Raw genomic sequence first — 18,315 nt, forward strand, 5'->3', positions numbered from 1 at the left:
TTAAAAAAAAAGAACTAGAAAAACAAAATTTAAAGTACATACAGAAAACTGTATAAACAAGTGAAAACAGCAAGAATAAGTAAAAAAATATTATAAAGCTACAATAAATATAATAGTATGGAACTTGCACACAAATATCAGATGTATCAATTCTAAGTAAAAATATGAATATAGACCCAAGTATATACCTATATTTAGGTGACAGTTCAAGTCAGTAGGGGAAAATGGACTATTCAATAAATGGTGGTGTGGGGGAATATCAAGTTAGATTCCTTCCTCAAAGCAAGAGATGGTTAAAAAACTTAAGCATAAAAAAACAACCACAGAAGTACTATAAGAAACCATGGTAGAAGGCTATTCTAAATATCATACGAAACCATGAAACAAAAGATACCCAAAAAGAAAATAATTCTCCTTGGAAAAAAAAGTAGGAAGAGAAGTAATAATTTAGGAAAGCGTATTTCTAAATCACACATGGACAAAAGGCAAATTTGACCACAATATAAAGGGCTTCAAAAACCAGTAAGTAATCCGAGAGAAACAAAAACGTTATGTCCATGCAAAAACTTATACAAAACTATCCATAGCAACATTATTCAAAACAACCAAAAAGTAAAACCAAATGTCTTTCAACAGATGAAAGGATAAATAAAATGTTATATATCCATCTGATTGAATAGTACTTGGCAATAAAAAGGAATGAAAGGAATGAAGTACTGATACATGCTATAATATGGCTGAATCTTAAAATACGCTAAGTGAAAGAAGCCAGCAACAGACTACATATTGTATGCTTCCATGTATATGAAACGTCCAGAGTAGGCAAATCCTTAGAGACATAAAGTAGATTAGTGATTGTCTAGGGTTGCCTAGGCATCGGCAGGGGAGGACACAGGGAGTGACTACTATGGGTATGGGGTTCCTTTGGGTGGTGATGGAAATATTCTAAAATTGATTGTGGTGATGGCTGTATAACTCTATGAATATATCAAAAGCCACCAAACTGCATATTTTAAATGGATGAACTGTATATGAATTACATCCCAGCAAGTTTTTTAATATAAAAAACAAAAAACAGTGAGTAGAGGTGAGAGGATTTCTGTCCATAAAGGATTAACTGTTGTAATAACAGCCGTTCCACTGTAAACAGCCAGAAAACTAGACAAATTATATAAAACAACCATTTTCATATACTGGAAAACAAGCAGCACAGAACTGTAATTCAGGAGAAAAGGGAAGCAAATGAGATGAGCCCTGTGATTGCCCTAACTTGCTGCTAGAGGCAGTTTCCAGGCTGTAGCATGGGAGGAGGAACCCAAACAAAGTCTAGCAGTCTCACTGAACTAAGGGGAAAAAGAGCAGAATTCACAGAGGCCAAAGCAGCCATTAATTTGCAGGACAGAACACTAGAGAGAGGAATTCACACAGAGAATGAGCCCCAAAGATCTGTAGGGGGTCTCTGCAAATTGTTTGCTGAGTACTAATATGTGCATGCATGGGGTGAAAGTCCACCAGTCTGGGGAAAATAGTAGGCCAAACAACTCCCAAAGTTCACCTAGGCCCGGAAATGCTTTCCCACTAGGCAGAGTACAAAGGGAATTGGGCAGTCTTTATAAGGTTATCACCTGGAGAGCCTGGCTGACTTAGTCGGTATATCATGTGACTCTTGATCTCAGGGTTGTAAGTTCAAGTCCCACACTGAGTGTAGAGATTACTTGTAAGTAAAACCTTAAAAAAGGCTATGACCTTAGCAGTGAGGCCAAATTAGGTCTAGACTACAGTTATTCTGGACCCTCTCTAGGAAGCTTAAACTGACAAGTAATTTAACTGGAACCACGATCAAGTCTGACACTATTTAAAGGAATAAACAAAATCTAAAACTATAAAAATTGCTAAGCAAAGAAGCTGGAGAATATGATCCATAAGCAGGAAAAATATTAGAAAGTCCACACAAAGATGACAAAGATGATGGAAATAATGGATAAGAACCTTAAAACAGCTATTAAAATCTTATACTAAAGAATGTAAAAGAAAATAGGAACATAATGAGTAGAGAAATGGAAGATTTCTTTTTAAGATTTTATTTATTTATTTGACAGAGACACAGCGAGAGAGGGAACACAAGCAGGGGGAGCGGGAGAGGGAGAAGCAGGCTTCCCACAGAGCAGGGAGACCGATGCGGGGCTTGATCCCAGGACCCTGGGATCATGACCTGAGCCGAAGGCAGATGCTAAACGACTGAGCCACCCAGGCGTCCCTGGATGATTTAAAAAATACCCAATTAGAGCTTCTACATATAAAATATACAGTATCTGAAACTATATCCCATCCTACTTGAGGAGTTTACCAGAAAATCAGACACTGAAGATCAGTGAACTTGAAGTCATAGCAATAGAAACGGTCCAAAATGAAGCACAGAGAGCAAAAACACTGCATCATCATCATCATCATCATTGCATCAGTGATCTGTGAGTGGCAGTGTTAAACAATTTAACGTACATGAAACTGAAGTTCCAGAACAGGAGGAGATGGTAGAAGAGGGGAGAAAAAAAATTTCTAGAAATGCTGGAACATTATACAAAAATAATAATAATAATAATGTATTATGTATTGTGAGTTTTATAACATATGTAGATGTAAAATGTATGACAACAATAATACAAAGGAGGGGAGAGGGAAAAATGGAAGTATACTCTTGTAAGTTCTTATGCTATACTTGAAGTAGTACAACATTATTTGAAGGTACAGCAACAGTTTAAAAAAAAGAAAACCCCAAAAAGAATAGTTAAAAAAGAAAAATCAGTAAGTAAAATGCCAGCAATCTAATAGAAAAAAAATATGGGAAAGGTTTAAATAGGCAGTACTGGAATAGTCAACTTACTAAATAAATTATGCTACGTTAATATATTGGAGCAGGGGCGCCTGGGTGGCTCAGTCAGTTAAGCGTCCAACTCTTGATTTTGGCTTAGGTTATGATCCCAGGGTTCTGGGATCAATCCCTGTGTTGGGCTTCTCACTCAGCAGCAAGTCTGCTTGAGATTCTCTCTCTCTCTGCCCCTCCCCCTGCTCTCACACTCTCTCTCTAAAATAAATAAATAAGGGGCACCTGGGTAGCTCAGTTGGTTAAGCGTCTGCCTTCGGCTCAGGTCATCATCCCCGGGGTCCTGGGACTGAGCCCTGCAACGGGCTCCCTGCTCAGCCTGCTTGAGCCTGCTTCTCCCTCTCCCACTCCCCCTGCTTATGCTCTCTCTCCCTCTGTCAAATAAATAAATACAATCTTTAAATAAAGACATTCATACATACATACATAAATCCTAAAAATATATATATGTATATTGGAGCATAATGTAAATGTGAAAAAATTACATAGCTCTATATAATAGGGAAAGTGCTAATATGGAAAGGAATTTTAATGTAGTAGCATAATGTAATTCTGCAGCCAAACTGGGTTTGAATCCAGGCTCTATTATGTACTTGCAGAGTCATTTGGAGCAAATTACTTAAGTTCCCGCCACCTCAGTTTCTTCTGCAAACCAGTGATAATACTCATAGGATTTTATGAGGATCAAAAGAATTAAGTCATGTAAAGCATTTAAAACAACTATTAAGCACAAAGTTAGTATTCATTAACTGTTGGGTAAAAGAAAAGGAAAATCTTTCCACAATATATTTCTAAATGAGAAAAGCAGGGTCCAGAACAGTATAGTATATTACCATTTTATGAAAAATAAACTATATAGATATATGTCTATAACAGTAAAGACTCTCTAGAAGGCTAAACAAGAAACTTATAACAATGAATCTTCTGGAACAGAGATTCTGGTAGCTGTGGAACAGAAAAAGAAAAGAAATGCACTCTCTTCTTCATATTTTCATGTAAATATTAAATTTTCTATGAAGTATTCCCCATTCAAACAAATAAATGTAATTAATTTTAAATCAAGAATAATAAGTACTTATAAAATCAGGAAAATGTGCATTTCCAAACACAAGTATGACACTAGGTTAAAAGAAATCAAAGAGCAAACCAGGGTGCCTGGGTGGTTCAGTTGGTTAAGCGAGTGCCTTCGGCTCAGGTCATGATCCTGGAGTCCCAAGATCGAGTCCCGCATCGGGCTCCCTGCTCAGCGGGGAGTCTGCTTCTCCCTCTGACCTTCTTCCCTCTCGTGCTCTCTATCTCTCATTCTCTCTCTCTCAAATAAATAAATAAAATCTTTAAAAAAAAAAAAGAGCAAACCAATTTGATTTTTTAATAAACTGTTTCTTCCCAGAATTACTAGTGATCAGTTTCCACTGGCTCTTGCAGCCCTTTCTAATCTTTGTCATTTGTGACCCACTTTTGTAGCTCTTCTTGTCTTCCTTTTATCTTTTCATGATCTCAGATATCTTTATTATCTATAATAAACTATATTTTAATAAAATATCTTATTTGCTTTTCTTTTCCAAAGCTCTTATGTTTATGGCATTTTTTGTTTATATTAGGAAGACAGAGGGAAAGGAAGGCTGAGAAAATCAGCACTGATTTCAGTCAACAACTTAATATATGTTTAAAACACAAATATTTGTGGATATTGCATATGTATATACATACACATTATTTTCTCAAGGCATATAAAAACTGTTTCTGTAGTTTAAGACAATCCTATCTATTAAATATTTGTTATTACAGATTCTTTAAAAATCACATAGCGTGATTTGAAGAGTTTTCTGCATAAGCTCTGGAGTCTGTAAGATTTAAATTTGCTCTCTGAGACTTACCTAGAGCTATGTTACTTTGTCAAGTTACTTAACCTACCTCTCTTAGTTTCCTGATCTATAAACTTGTATTAATAGTAGAACCAAACATTGGGATGTTTTGGCTCAGTCGTTAAGCCTTCAGCTTAGGTCACGATCCCAGAGTCCTGGGATCAAGTCCCACACGGGGCTCCCTGCTCAGCAGGAAGCCTGCTTCTCCCTCTCCCCCTCCCCCTGTTTGTGTTCCCCTCTCACAGTCTCTCTCTGTCAAATAAATAAATGAAATCTTAAAGATCTTACCCCTCTTATAAAAAAAAAAACACACTGGGATGTTTTAAGAGTAGACTAAATCAGGTAATAGACCTTTCAAAAAATGTCTGACCTCTACTAAAACCTTCATAAATGTTAATAATGTTAATAACAGAATTACTATTATTATTAAAATTAGTGAAAGGAGGGGCGCCTGGGTGGCTCAGCCGTTAAGCGTCTGCCTTTGGCTCAGGTCATGATCCCAGGGTCCTGGGATCGAGCCCCACATCGGGCTCCCTGCTCCACGGGAAGCCTGCTTCTTCCTCTCCCACTCCACCTGCTTGTGTTCCCTCTCTCACTGTGTCTCTCTCTGTCAAATCAATAAATAAAATCTTAAAATAAAATAAAATAAAAAATAATAAAATTAGTGAAAGGATATAGACTAGTTGAGAATGGGTTTGGCTATAAAGTGTGTGATGACAATTTTTTTAATGAAATTAATCTAAAACTTTCTTAATGTTATTAAATCAGGTATATAATTAGAACTTATTATATGCCATAATATTTAAGAATTTTTATTTCTTGAAAGAACATGAAAAAATAAATACAAAAGGAGTGCTTTATTTTTAATTTTCCATTATTCTTCAAAGGACTATGTTCTTAATACCTGCTGCTCCCTATTTCTTATTTTTTCCCAATTCAGGCTACAAAAGATTCCAACAAATAATATGAGAGCAATAATTATTATCCTGGTTAATGGATCAAGTTAATACCTGGAGAAATGCCATACATTTTCTATCTTGCATCACCGTGAAAAAAAATTCTCCTAGTATCAAATAACCGCTTGGCATCATACTGTTCTGATCTCTCTTTTGATATTATAACATACCTTAAAAAGATTCAAAGCCTGGGATTGCAAAAAAGGTGAGACAACAATGTTAGAGAAATATAAAATATATTTTAAGGATCAAGAATTATTTTTACTGGAAGGGTTTAAGAAAGTACATTTTTTTTCCTCAAAAATCTTTGGGAAACTTCAGTAAAATGCACTACACCCTCACTTAGCTAGCCCCTGGATCAGAATCTCTGAAAGTAAGATGCAGAAACCTACACTTTAAACAAGCCCCAAGTAATGTTTTTTGTCTATGGTCATTTTAAGAACAAATGAGGACTAATGAAACAGAAGGGGTTAATTAAAAAGGCTCTGTGTAGGAGGTGAATGTTGAGCAGATTTCAAGTAGGAACATTTAAGCGGCAGGGAGGAGTTCAGTAGTTACTCCACACCAAAGGGATGGTATGTGAGATAACTCAGCTTGCAGAGCTGTTTCAGCATCCTAGGCATACAGAAGTAACCACACTTAGCCTGAATAAGCTGTGGGGGCCCAGCAGATGGACAGGACTGTCAACCAAAACTACTATTAGAAAAACACCAGGCTTTCATTGTCTAATTCTTATCCCAAGTTTCTAATATATTTTTTTAAGATTTTATTTATTTGAGAGAGAATGAACACAAGCGTGGGAGGGGCTGAGGGAGAAACAGACTCCCCACTGACCAGGGAGCTCCATGCGGGGCTCGATCCCAGGACCCTGGGATCATGACCTCAACCAAAGGCAGACGCTTAACCAACTGAGCCACCCAGGCGCCCCTCCAATATTTTTTTTCATTACCCATTCTGGAAATATAAGCCTCCAAAGTACAACAATACTAACACAGAGAATAGGACCAAAACAACTTAAGCAAAGGAAGGTACTTTTGTTTTCAGTTCATAACAAGGATTTTTAAAAGTAAAAAGGTAAAAAAGTCATTTCGGTTTTTATACTAGATTATTACAAACATTTATAAACAGGACTTCCATACAAGGGAGCCTTTCTTCTATAACAGCTAACCAAAAGATTAAACAATTATTCAAATTTAGAAGTTTACTCAAATTTAGAGTAAAAATATGTAAAATAAGAAATTTAAACTAATTTTACAAGATTAATTCTAACAGGTCAGTTTCCACTCTGTAAAATTATAGTTTGAGAGTAGGTGATTTCTAAAGTCCTGTCTAGTTCAATTTCTAAAATTGAATGATCTACAAATTCCTCAGACTTTGGATTAAATATATTAGATTGTTCAAAAACTATAATGTAAATAAATCAAAAAAACACTATAATGTAAGCTTATCCTGATAATTCAAATAACCCTGAAATGTTAGAATACTAATATCTACAATCCATAAATAATCAGCAGTATTGTTTTCAGACTTCCTGTTGGCATGTGTTCTGAATAGATGATGAGCAAAAAATAACTTTTCTCTTACTTGGACTTCTAATATTAACAGCATGCAACACAGCTACTCATTGAGGAGTTATAAAAGGCCCTACAGTAATAGAATCCTGAAAGTCTCATGAAAATAAGAGAAACATCATTAGCTAACTAGTAAATATCATGCCAAACATAACTCCATGACAATCTTAAATTTGAAATACTTAGATTAAATAAAATTTGAGATCTTTAACTATCCTTCAAAAAAGGCAGCACTACTTTACAATCTGAATAGCCTCTACATCTCCTTTGGCTAAATAGGAAAGAAAAGAAAACTGTCCATGGTACTCTTCTCTCATAATTCTGTCATTCTTACCCTGCACATTACATATTTTCCATGTTACTCTAAGAGAGATGCACTGCACAGAGGTGCCCATGCGGACGAGATTTTATCTATACTGGAATTAAATCTGGAATGAGTAAGCTTATCATAATGGAGTTTTACACAGAATTGAGTATTTCTCAATGTAAAATGATTTTGTGCTCTAACGGAAAAAAAAAAAATCGAAGAAGTCTGATTCTTTAGATTCTCCATCATTACTAACTTTATTCTTAAATTAAGGGACTGGTCTGCAGGAGGAACAAAGCTCCTTACAATTTAAAAGATAAAACAAGACAGCAGTCTAAGAATAAATTTTGCTTCCATAGAAAAGAATTAGTTTTCAAACCCAAGTAACATTTATGGACCATGAAAAAGTGAGAAATGGGAGGCCAAAAGAAGTAGGCAAAATATAAAATGTTTACCATTAAAAACTCATCCCAGCCTCATTGTCAGGCTGGCCCTGCTGTCATACTTGTCAATTTTACAAACCCACTAGTCTGACCAAGAACCCTAATTTTAAGAAAAACTTTAAAAGTATTTAAAGCTAATGCAACAGTAATCCTGTAGTAGCTCAACAACTGATACTACAGATCAGTGATTCAGAAGATAATTAAACTTTGTGTCTATCAGCAAATCTGCAACCACACCCCTTAAAAAAAGAACTCAGGCTGTGTTCCATTAACTTACATAAATAGCGGCTTTCCTTTAAAATTCATTACTTCATTGCCTAGAACGACCATGTTTGTTTTGGAATTACACTACGGTTTTATAAACACTGTCTCGGAGTAAAGCTAAGAAGACTTTACCCAAGCCTGAAACAGAATTAGTTTGGGGGAAGGCACAGTATATTATGGTGAAAGTGGGTCTTAGTTACCTAACGATTAAGTATAAAAACATTATAATTAATTACAATTATATTCTGTGCATCACAAGAATTAAAACCATTTAAAAACTCAACCAAAGCCCAATGATAATATGTTACTCCACGAATAGCGTTTCCTTTGGGTTTAGAATATAGTTTGACAGCTAAGTCTCTAGGTTTCCCCTAGATCACTTAATTTTTTTAAACCTAGGAAGGGCCTGTTCTCGGGGGCTGTGAAAACGCGTGGAAAGAGAGGTTTGGAAGGGGAAACGGCCAAATTAAAATAACTGAGCGGAGTGAAGAGAACTCCGGGTTCTCCCGCGGGAGAACTCCCCCAGGCACAGCAGGCGAGGAGAAGGAAACTTACCTGCCAGCGGCCATAGGTGAGGAGGACCATGGAGATGGGGATGGCGGTGCCGGACATGGCATGGGTGGAGGGCATGCTGTACTCGGAGTTGTAGAAAACCTCCAACTTGACCACGGGCGGCGAGGCGGGCCGCGGCCAGCGGATGATGTCCTTGGTGCACTGGCCCAGGTACATGACCAGCACCCAGATGACCACGAGCCTCCGGCCCACCAGGGGGTCCAGGTTCCAGATCCAGAAGGGGAAGAACAGGATGTAAAAGAGTTCGTTGCCCAGTTCCGTGCCGAAGCAGAACAGGTAGTAGAGCGGCCAGTTGCTCACGTGGGCCAGCTCGCCCTCCTCACCCGTCAGCGAGTTGCGGCGCAGGGCCCCCACGCGCCGCGGCGAGGCCGGGCCCAGCTCGGTCGCCAGCCCATTCCGCACGCCGTTGGGGGCGCCGCCGCCGCCGCCGCCGGGCTTGGCGGGACACTGATTGCGGTCGCTCCCGGGCGCCTGGGGGCCTGCGGACGTCCCTGGTTGCTGTTCTCGGCGCCGGACGTCTCCCGCGAGGGGCGCCTCCGCCTTCTCATCCCCCCTTGGATCGGTGGCGGGCGCGGCGGAGCGGCGCGGAAGCGCTTCCACCCCGCACAGCCGCTGGAAACGGGCCACTTTCTGCGGCTCCTGCAGACGGCCAGCCAGCTGGGCCAGGCGCTGCCTCAGCGACATGATAGCGGGACCCGGGCGGCCCGCGGATGGGAGGATGTCGGCGGCGGAAGCACGGGCCGGCCCCCGGCTCAGCCCCGAACCGTCCCCGCGCGCCTGGCCACCGGCAGCGGCGCCCAGCTGGGCCGGATCGGCTCTGCCGAGTGACGGCGCCACAGGCCGCAGCGGCCGCCGCGCGCCCCCGCCCCGCGCGCCCCTTCCAGGCCGCGCGCGCTCCGCCACCGCCCCCGGCCTCCACGCGCCGGCGCGCGCAGCGCCCCGCCCCCCACTGCCGTTCGGGGAGAGGGCCGGGCCGCGCGGGGCCGCCGCGAGAGCATCCGCAGGCGTCTGGGTGCTGAGGCTCGGCGGGGCGGCTGCCTGGAGGTTTGCCTTCACCTCCACCAGGCGTCGCGGCGCTGGGCGGGCGGGCGGACGTTGCCCGCCCCCCTTCTCCAACTTCAGCCCTCGTTTCCCTCCGGCTGTGGTGCAGGCTTCCTTTTGACGAGCGTTGACTCGGAAAGGCCACGATCCTGGTGCCGGCGTCGGCAATGCGAGTAGCCAAGCACCCGGACATCCTGCTGGCACAGAATCAAATGTTTAATGGTGAATGAAGGCGAAATAACCACCATGGGTTCGGAAACGTTCCATTCAAGTAATCACAAGTAATTACAGAGCTGTCTCTGACGGTTGATGTCCTGAAAGCCACGTGCCAACTGACCAATGGTGGTAAGGCTAGATGTAGGTCCCAGGACAATACTGTGCCATTGATCAAATAAGAGATCACAGTTATTCTTGACTTAAATGTAGAATTTCCTTTTAATAAATTCTAATAGCTGGGTGGGGTTGCACAGAAGAAATGTAATTGGTGGCTGTGATTTAGAGGCTTAACTTCCATGCCTCACAAGTTACAAACTTCTAGAAAATACAGCTTTTATTAGAAGGTCTCTGAACTCTAATGCCAGGAAGTTACTTCAGGTGAGGTGGATATCTATAATTAAAGAATTTGAACCTCTTCCAAGAAACAGGCTGGAAATTTCCCCTCCTGTGTCATTAGAAATACTTCCTTCATTTCCCACAGAGTTAGTCTCTTCCTCCCACTCCACTTGCTAGGCAGTAGCCAGAGAAGGTTGAATAAATTATCATCCCTATCTTAAAGTTGCTTACAGTATAAATGGGAGACTGAGATAGGTCTGCCTCTCAAGTACAGAGCCAATGAGAAATGCTAAAATGGAGACATCAACAACATTCTCTGGAAAGGACAAGAGACAAGTTGACTAGGGACAGCAAGAAAGGTAAAAAGTGATCCTCTTGAGCTGGGATCCTTATTAAAGAGCAAGATAAGAATAGATGGAGAAACTTAGGAAAAGAGAAAATGGATAAAGACGGGGTAGGAATGTGCAAAGACGTATTTGGTAAACAATTAATAGCTCATAGAATACGGAGTAGGAAGAGTAAGTGATTGGAAGGGGATTAGAAAGAGGGGATAGAACCAGATTGTAAAGACCTTGAATGCCTAGCTGGAGATTTTATTTTGCAGTCAGCGGGGAGCCATGGAAGTTTTTAACCTAGGGAGTGACATCAGAACTGTGCTTTAGAAAGATAACTGAGACAGAAATCAAAGATAAATTGCCAGAGGTCAGAGACCAAAGGCCAGGCAAATAATTAGAAGATGACTGCACTAGTCAGGTGAGAGAGAATGAGAGCCTGAACTAGGACTGTGGTTCTGGGAATTGAAAGGAAGAGCATAGATTTGAACAGGATTTTGGAACTAGGAAAAAGTTAAAGCATTTCATTTGAATTCATAGGTCTGCAGGCAAGTAATAGTCCATCCTTGGTTGGAACACATTGTGTCTAATATTGAGGCATTTATAATCTATGAGGGAGACAAAACCTGAGAAAACAGGTAAGTATATTCAAAGATGTAAAGCCAGGCATTCCAAACAGCTCAAGGAAGTGAGACACAAGCAATCACTACATGGAGTAAACAGAGAGGCGGCATTGGGTTATCTATGAATGGTTCTGTGAAATGGATCATTAGCTGGCATTTGAAAACAAGGAGAAACTTGTACAGTGAGGTGGGAACGGCTTCAGTGAGGCAATTTGTACATGTTCTTTTGTCAAAATAATTTGTTTATAAAGGAATTATTCAGATTCATCCAAGGAATTTCCAATTCTGGGGACTCATTAGCCTAGAGATAACAGAGAAAGAAGAAAATAGATAAAACAAAGTAGAGGTGATATATATATATTTACGACTAAATTCTGTTATCTTCAATAATAGCATATTTTGTCGGAATGCAATATTCTCTTTAAAGGTAACAGAAAGATGAAATGGGAATTCGGCCTGTACTGCACTGAAGAGGAAAAGAATGTAAGTTGACAAAACTTGAAAGGGCTGACACTGTCCTGCTGGTGCTGGAAATCTGTTAATAATAAGGACAAGGTCAAAAGCACCAAAGTACCATGATGAAAAGAATAGTTCTCGTAGGTTCTATTTACACTTACTCTATACTTTTCATCTTGAAACATAATAGGAATTTAAGCATTTTTATAATGAAGCATAAGCATTTTTTAAAAAGAAAACATTGCAGGGAGGAGGTGGGGAAAAAAAAGAAAAGGGAAGAAAAGAAGAAAAAAGAAAAGAAAGAAAAACATTGCTGACAAGTAAGGATATGACTGGGTGTGATAGTCAAATGTTGATAGTTTATGTTGCATAATTACCATGTTAAATAAATTTTGTTAGATCCTTCTCTGTAATTCAGTTTAACTTTATGTAATATTAAAACCTTTTTGAGGGGTGCCTGGGTGGCTCAGTCATTAAGCGGCGGCCTTTGGCTCAGGTCATGATCCCACATCGGGCTCTCTGCTCAGCGGGAAGCCTGCTTCTTCCTCTCCCACTCCCCTTGCTTGTGTTCCCTCTCTCGCTCTCTCTCTCTGTCAAAGAAATAAATAAAATCTTTAAAAAAAATAAAAATAAAACAACCTTTTTGAGATACATGAACTATAAACCCAAAGTATTGCTGTCATTTCTAAATGGACCTTTCCTAAAAGTAGTAGGGAAACACAATATACACTCTTAACCTTGGTCATTTTACCTTCCACAGCTAATTTAAGTTGTTTTTTATCATACTGGGTTGAGATAAATCATTGATTCAATTACTTTTACAAAGAAGTCCTAAGAATTTTACCTTACAAATACATCTTCTGGGGCGCCTGGGTGGCTCAGTCTGGTGTCTCAGGCGTCTGCCTTCGGCTCTGGTCATGATCCCAAGGTCCTGGGATCAAACCCCGCAGCATTGGGCTCCCTGCTCCGTGGGAAGCCTGCTTCTCCCTCTCCCACTCCCCCTGCTTGTGTTCCCTCTCTCGCTGTTTCTCTCTCTCTGTCAAATAAATAAATAAAATCTTAAAAAAAAAAAAAAATACATCTTCTGTCCCTGACCTGGGTAGAGTGGCACCTGGTTGGTGGTGCTTGTCTCATATAAGCCAAAAAACCTGCACTTGTTGCCAAGTCTTCCATATTACTAGATGTGAAACCTTGGGATGATGAGACAGATATGGCAAAACTAGAGGAGTGCGTCCGAAGCATTCAGGTAGACGGCTTGGTCTGGGGCTCTTCTAAACCAGTTCCAGTGGGATATGGAATTAAAAAACTTCAGATACAGTGTGTAGTGGAAGATGATAAAGTTGGAACAGATATGCTGGAGGAGCAGATTACTGCTTTTGAGGACTATGTGCAGTCCATGGGCGTGGCTGCTTTTAATAAGATCTAAAATCTACATCATAGATCATTGCCCTTAAATAAAAGCTTAAAAGACAAAAAAATACATTTTCTGTAATATATATTTAAAACTATGTTATACATATTGTATATTTGAAAGTTGCTAAGATAATAGATCTTAAAACTCCTCATCAGAAGAAAAAAATTTGTAACTCTGTGAGGTGATGGATGTTAACTAAAATTGTGGTATTCATTTTGTAATGCATATATCAAATAATTATACTATATACTTTAATATAGACTTCAATGTCAATTATATCTCAATGAAACTGGGAAGAAAAAAACTATGTTACTTAATAAGAAAATGGTAATATTCATTTTAAACTGATTATTTATTATCATCAATTTATTTTCTCTTGCCTGGAACACAACTTAATTTCTTATTCATTAAACTACAAAATTTATATATTGCGAACTATTTACCCTAAAGTATTACTATTAACTATAGTAGAATATTTTTGGCATCGAAGTGTCAGTACATAGCACATAATGGGCATTAGTAAATGGTGAATATGAATTTGTTATTTTTGAAATATTAAACCTATGTTCATTAAATTCTTTGCATATACACCTAGTGATTTTATCCTGCATCTTGGATTAGTTTTATATTTCTAAAAAATAGGATTTCCTCTGACTTATCAAAAAGATGTCTATCCTAGCACAGATATAAGTAAAATGTGATAAATATACCTAAAATTTTATAATTAACAGATAATGAGTTTTCTATGCTTTATGTTTTCTGTACCCCAACATTTCAATCACTTTCTCCCAGAGTAAGATTCTAAGGAAAACAAAAAACAACCTTACAGAAAATGATCTGAGGGGCACCTGGGTGGCTCAGTCAGTCAGGCATCTGCCTTCAGCTTGGGTCATGATCTCAGGGTCCTGGGATCAAGTCCCGCATTGGGCTACCTGCTCAGCAGGGAGGGAGATATGATAATAAGAATAGCAGTCCTGTCTACCTCCACCTCACTCCCGCTTCTCCCTCTGCCTCGCCACCCCCCACCCCCGCTCATGCTCATGCTCTCTCTTTCACTCTCAAAGAAAATACAATCTTAAAAAAAAAAAAAAAGAATCAGAATATTCTAAGCAACAAAATACATGGCCTCTCACCCATGTCGGCTGAGATAACCATGGAATTCTTTCCTTACCATATGGACCATTATACTCAGTTTTCTTTTACCCCAAATTTGTAGTACTTTTTTTAAAAATCTTTTTTTCTTCCGAAGATTTTACCCCTTTGTTTAACATCTCTTTCCAGTTCCAATTTTCTTCTCAAAATCTGATTCATGGCTTTTTATTTTTTCCCCCAGAAGTGAATGGAAATACAGGTGTGTACCCAACTCTGAAGATTTATTTTTAATTCAAGACTTGAAATCTCCAGCCACATCTGCCCATTGACCATTCCAGACATTTTGGTATGTTGATCTGCCCCTAATATTTCTATGTTTGTAATATACTAGAGTAAATTCTCCATTAATCAGCATGGTTCAACATTAATTGGTTTTATGAACTTTAGCTCTTGATGAAAATATTTACAAAATGTGTTTGCTATATTTTCTTTTTCCCTCCTTTTTTTCTTTTTTTATTGAGGTATAATTGACAACATTATGTTAGCTTCAGGTGTACAACTTAGTAATTCAACATTTGGATACACCGCAAAATAATCACCACAATAAGTCTCATTACCATCTGTTACCATACAAAGTTAACACAATGTTATTGATTATATTCCCCATACTGTACATTATATCCCCATGACTTACTTATTTTAGAACTGGAAGTTGGTACTTCCTGATCCCCTTCACCCATATCTCCACCCAGCAATCCTCTGGCAACCACCAGTCTGTTTTCTGTATCTATGAGTCTGGACTTTGTTTTGTTTTGTTTTGTTTTTTAGGTTTCACATATAAGAGAAATCATGTGGTATTTGTCTTTCTCTGACTTATTTCACTTAACAGAATACCCTCCAAGTCCATCCGTGTTGTGGCAAATGGCAAAATTTCATTCTTTTTAATAGCTGGGTAGTATTCCATCGTGTATATACCACATCTTCTTTATCCCGTCATCCATCAATGGACACTTAGGTTGTTTCCATATCTTGGCTATAGTGAATAATGATGCAACAAATATATCTTTTCAAATTAGTGTTTTCTTTTTCTTCAGATAGAATACCCAGCAGTGAAATTGCTTCATCACATGGTAGCTCTATTTTTAATTTTTTTAGGAATCTCCGTACAGTTTTCCATAGTGACAGCACCAATTTACATTCCTACCAACAGTCCACAAGAGTTTTTTTTCCTCTACATCCTCACCTAACCTTGTTATTTCTTGTCTTTTTGATAATAGCTATTCTGACAGGTATGCGGTGATATTTCATTATGGTTTTGATTTACATTTACCTGATGATTAGTAATATTGAGCATCTTTTCATGTGCCTATTAACCTTTTGTATGTCTTTTTTGGAAAAATGTCCATTCAGATCTTCTGCCCATTTTAAAATTGGGTTTTTTTTGTTGTTGAGTTGTATGAATTTTTTATGTTTTGGATATGAGCCCCTCATCAGGTATATGATTTGCAAATATCTTCTCCCATTCGATAGGGTGACTTTTCCCTTTGCTGCTGGTTTCCTTTGCTGTGCAGAAGCTTTTCATTTTGATGTAGTCCCACTTGTTTATTTTTGCTTTTGTAGCCCTTGCCTTTGGAGTCAGATCCAAAAAAGAAACATCACTAATACCGATGTCAAGGACATTACTGCCTGTTTTATTCTGGGAGTTTTATGGTTTCAGGTCTTGCATTCAAGTCTTTAATTCATTTTGAGTTAATTTTTATAAGTGGTGCAAGATAATGATCCAGTTTCATTATTTTGCATGTAGCTGTCCAGTTTGTGCAACATTTACTAGAGAGACTATCCTTTCTCCATTGTATATTCTTGCCTCCTTGGTCATAAATTAATTGGCCATATATGTGGGGGTTTACTTCTGAGCTCTCTTTCCTGATTCACTGATCCATGTGTCTGCTTTTATGCCAATACCATACCATTTTTATTGTTACAGCTTTGTAGTATTGTTTGAAACCAAGGAGTGTGATACCTCTGGCTTTGTTCTTCTTTTACAAGATTGTTTTGGCTATTCAGGGTCTTTTGTGTTTCCATATAAAATTTAGGATTATTTGTCCTGGTCCAACTGCCACTGGAATTTTGATAAGGTTTGCATTGAATCTGAAGATTGTTTTGGGGAGTATGGACATTTTAACAATATTTATACTTCTAATCCATGTGCATGGAATATCTTTCCATTTATTTGTATCTTCTTGAATTTCTTTTGTCAATGTCTTATATTTTTCAGTGCACAGATCTTTCACCTCCTTGGTTAAATTTTTCCCTAGGTATTTTATTCTTTCTAGTGCAATTGTAAATGGGATTGTTTTCTTGATTTCTCTTTCTGATGGTACATTATCAGTATATAGAAATGTAACAGATTTTTGTACACTAATTTTGTATCCTACAACTTTACTAAATTCATTAAATATTTCTAACAGTTTTTTGGTGGTGTCTTTAGGATTTCCTATATTTCTGTATTATGTCATCTGCAAATAGTGACAGTTTTACTTCTTCCTTTCCATTTTGTATGAGTTTATTTCTTTTTCTTGCCTAGTTGCTATGGCGAGGACTGCAAATACTATGTTGAAGAAAAGTGGGGAGAGGGGCACCTGGCCAGCTCAGTCAGAAGAGCATGTGACTCTTGCTCTAGGGATTGTGAGTTTAAGCCATATTGGGTATAGAGATTACAAAAACTAAATACATAAACTTAAAAAAACAAGTGGGGAGAGTGGGCATTCTTGTTTTATTTCTGATCTTAAAGGAAAAAGCCTTCAGCTTTCAGCTTTTTACCATTAAGTGTAATATTAGCTGTGCATTTATCATATATGGTCTTTATGTATGTTGAGGTACATTCCCTCTATACCGTCTTTGTTGAGAGTATTTAATCATAAATGAAGGTTGACTTTTGTCAAATGTTTTTTCTGAATTTATTGTGATGATGATTATATGATTTTAATCTTTCATTTTTTTAATGTGGTTTATCACATTGATCGATATGAGGCTGTTGAACCATTCTTGGATCTCTGGAATAAATACCATTTGATCATGGTGTATGATCTTTTGAATATATGGTTGAATTTGATTTGCTAACATTTGTGAGGATTTTTACAACCATGTTTATCAGGGATATGAGCCTGTAATTTTCTTTCTTTCCTTTTTTTTTTTTAAGATTTTATTTTTAAGTAATCTCTGCACCCAATGTGGGGCTCGAACTTAACAACCCTGAGATCAAAAGTCGCATGCTCTACTGACTGAGCCAGCCAGGCACCAACCAGCCTATAATTTTCTTTTTTGTGTGGTGTCTTCGTCTGGTTTTGGTATCAAGATAATCCTGGCCTCATAAAGTGAGTTTGGAAGTGTTCCTTCCTCTTCAAGTTTTTGGAAGAGTTTGAGAAGGATAGGTATTAAATCTTCTTTGAATGGTAGAATTCACCAGTGAAGCAATCTGGTCTTGGGCTTTTATTTGTTGGGAAGTTTTTGATTAGTGATTCAAACTCCTTACTAGTAATCAATCTATTCAGATTTTCTATCTCTTCATGATTCAGTCTTGGAAGATTGTAAGTTTCTAGGAATGTAGTCATTTCTTCTTAGTTGTCCATTTTTTGTCATATCATTGCTCATGGTAGCCTCTTACGATCCTTACCAGTGGTAACTTTTCCTCTTTCATTTCTGACTATTTATTTGGGTCCTCCTTTTTCTTGGTGAATCTAGCTTAAGGTTTGTCAGTTTTATATATCTTTTCAAAGGATCAGCTCTTAGTTTCATGTATCCTTCCTTTTACTTTTTTTAAATTCTTTTTTTTTTCTTTTGAATATTTCATTTATTAGAGCACCTGGGTGGCTCAGTCGGTTAAGCGTCTGCCTTCAGCTCAGGTCATGATCCCAGGGTGCTGGGATGGAGCCCCACATTGGGCTC

General features: G+C 38.5%; 1 protein-coding gene and 1 long non-coding RNA gene across 3 annotated transcripts in view; one reads left to right on the forward strand and one right to left on the reverse strand.

The window, feature by feature from the left end:
* The window catches only part of SGPP1 (sphingosine-1-phosphate phosphatase 1), a 33,863-nt gene extending 24,121 nt beyond the window's left edge, over positions 1-9,742 (reverse strand). The window contains exon 1 of the mRNA XM_025869914.2: positions 8,843-9,742. Within this exon, the coding sequence (XP_025725699.1) occupies positions 8,843-9,544 (702 nt within the window). The 5' untranslated portion in view covers positions 9,545-9,742. The remainder of the gene's footprint in view (positions 1-8,842) is intronic.
* Positions 9,743-9,824: 82 nt separating this feature from the next.
* The window catches only part of LOC141373253 (uncharacterized), a 35,869-nt gene continuing 27,378 nt past the window's right edge, over positions 9,825-18,315 (forward strand). The window contains exons 1-3 of one of the 2 annotated variants that reach the window (XR_012379016.1): positions 9,825-10,258; positions 11,836-12,004; positions 14,612-14,716. This is a non-coding gene — a long non-coding RNA (uncharacterized lncRNA). The remainder of the gene's footprint in view (positions 10,259-11,835; positions 12,005-14,611; positions 14,717-18,315) is intronic. The other variant, XR_012379015.1, reaches the window with a different exon arrangement.

This window comes from Callorhinus ursinus, unplaced genomic scaffold (genome assembly GCF_003265705.2).
Source record: "Callorhinus ursinus isolate GAN/ISIS: 27379988/994484 unplaced genomic scaffold, GSC_fseal_2.0 scaffold8, whole genome shotgun sequence".
NCBI classification, from domain to species: domain Eukaryota; kingdom Metazoa; phylum Chordata; class Mammalia; order Carnivora; family Otariidae; genus Callorhinus; species Callorhinus ursinus.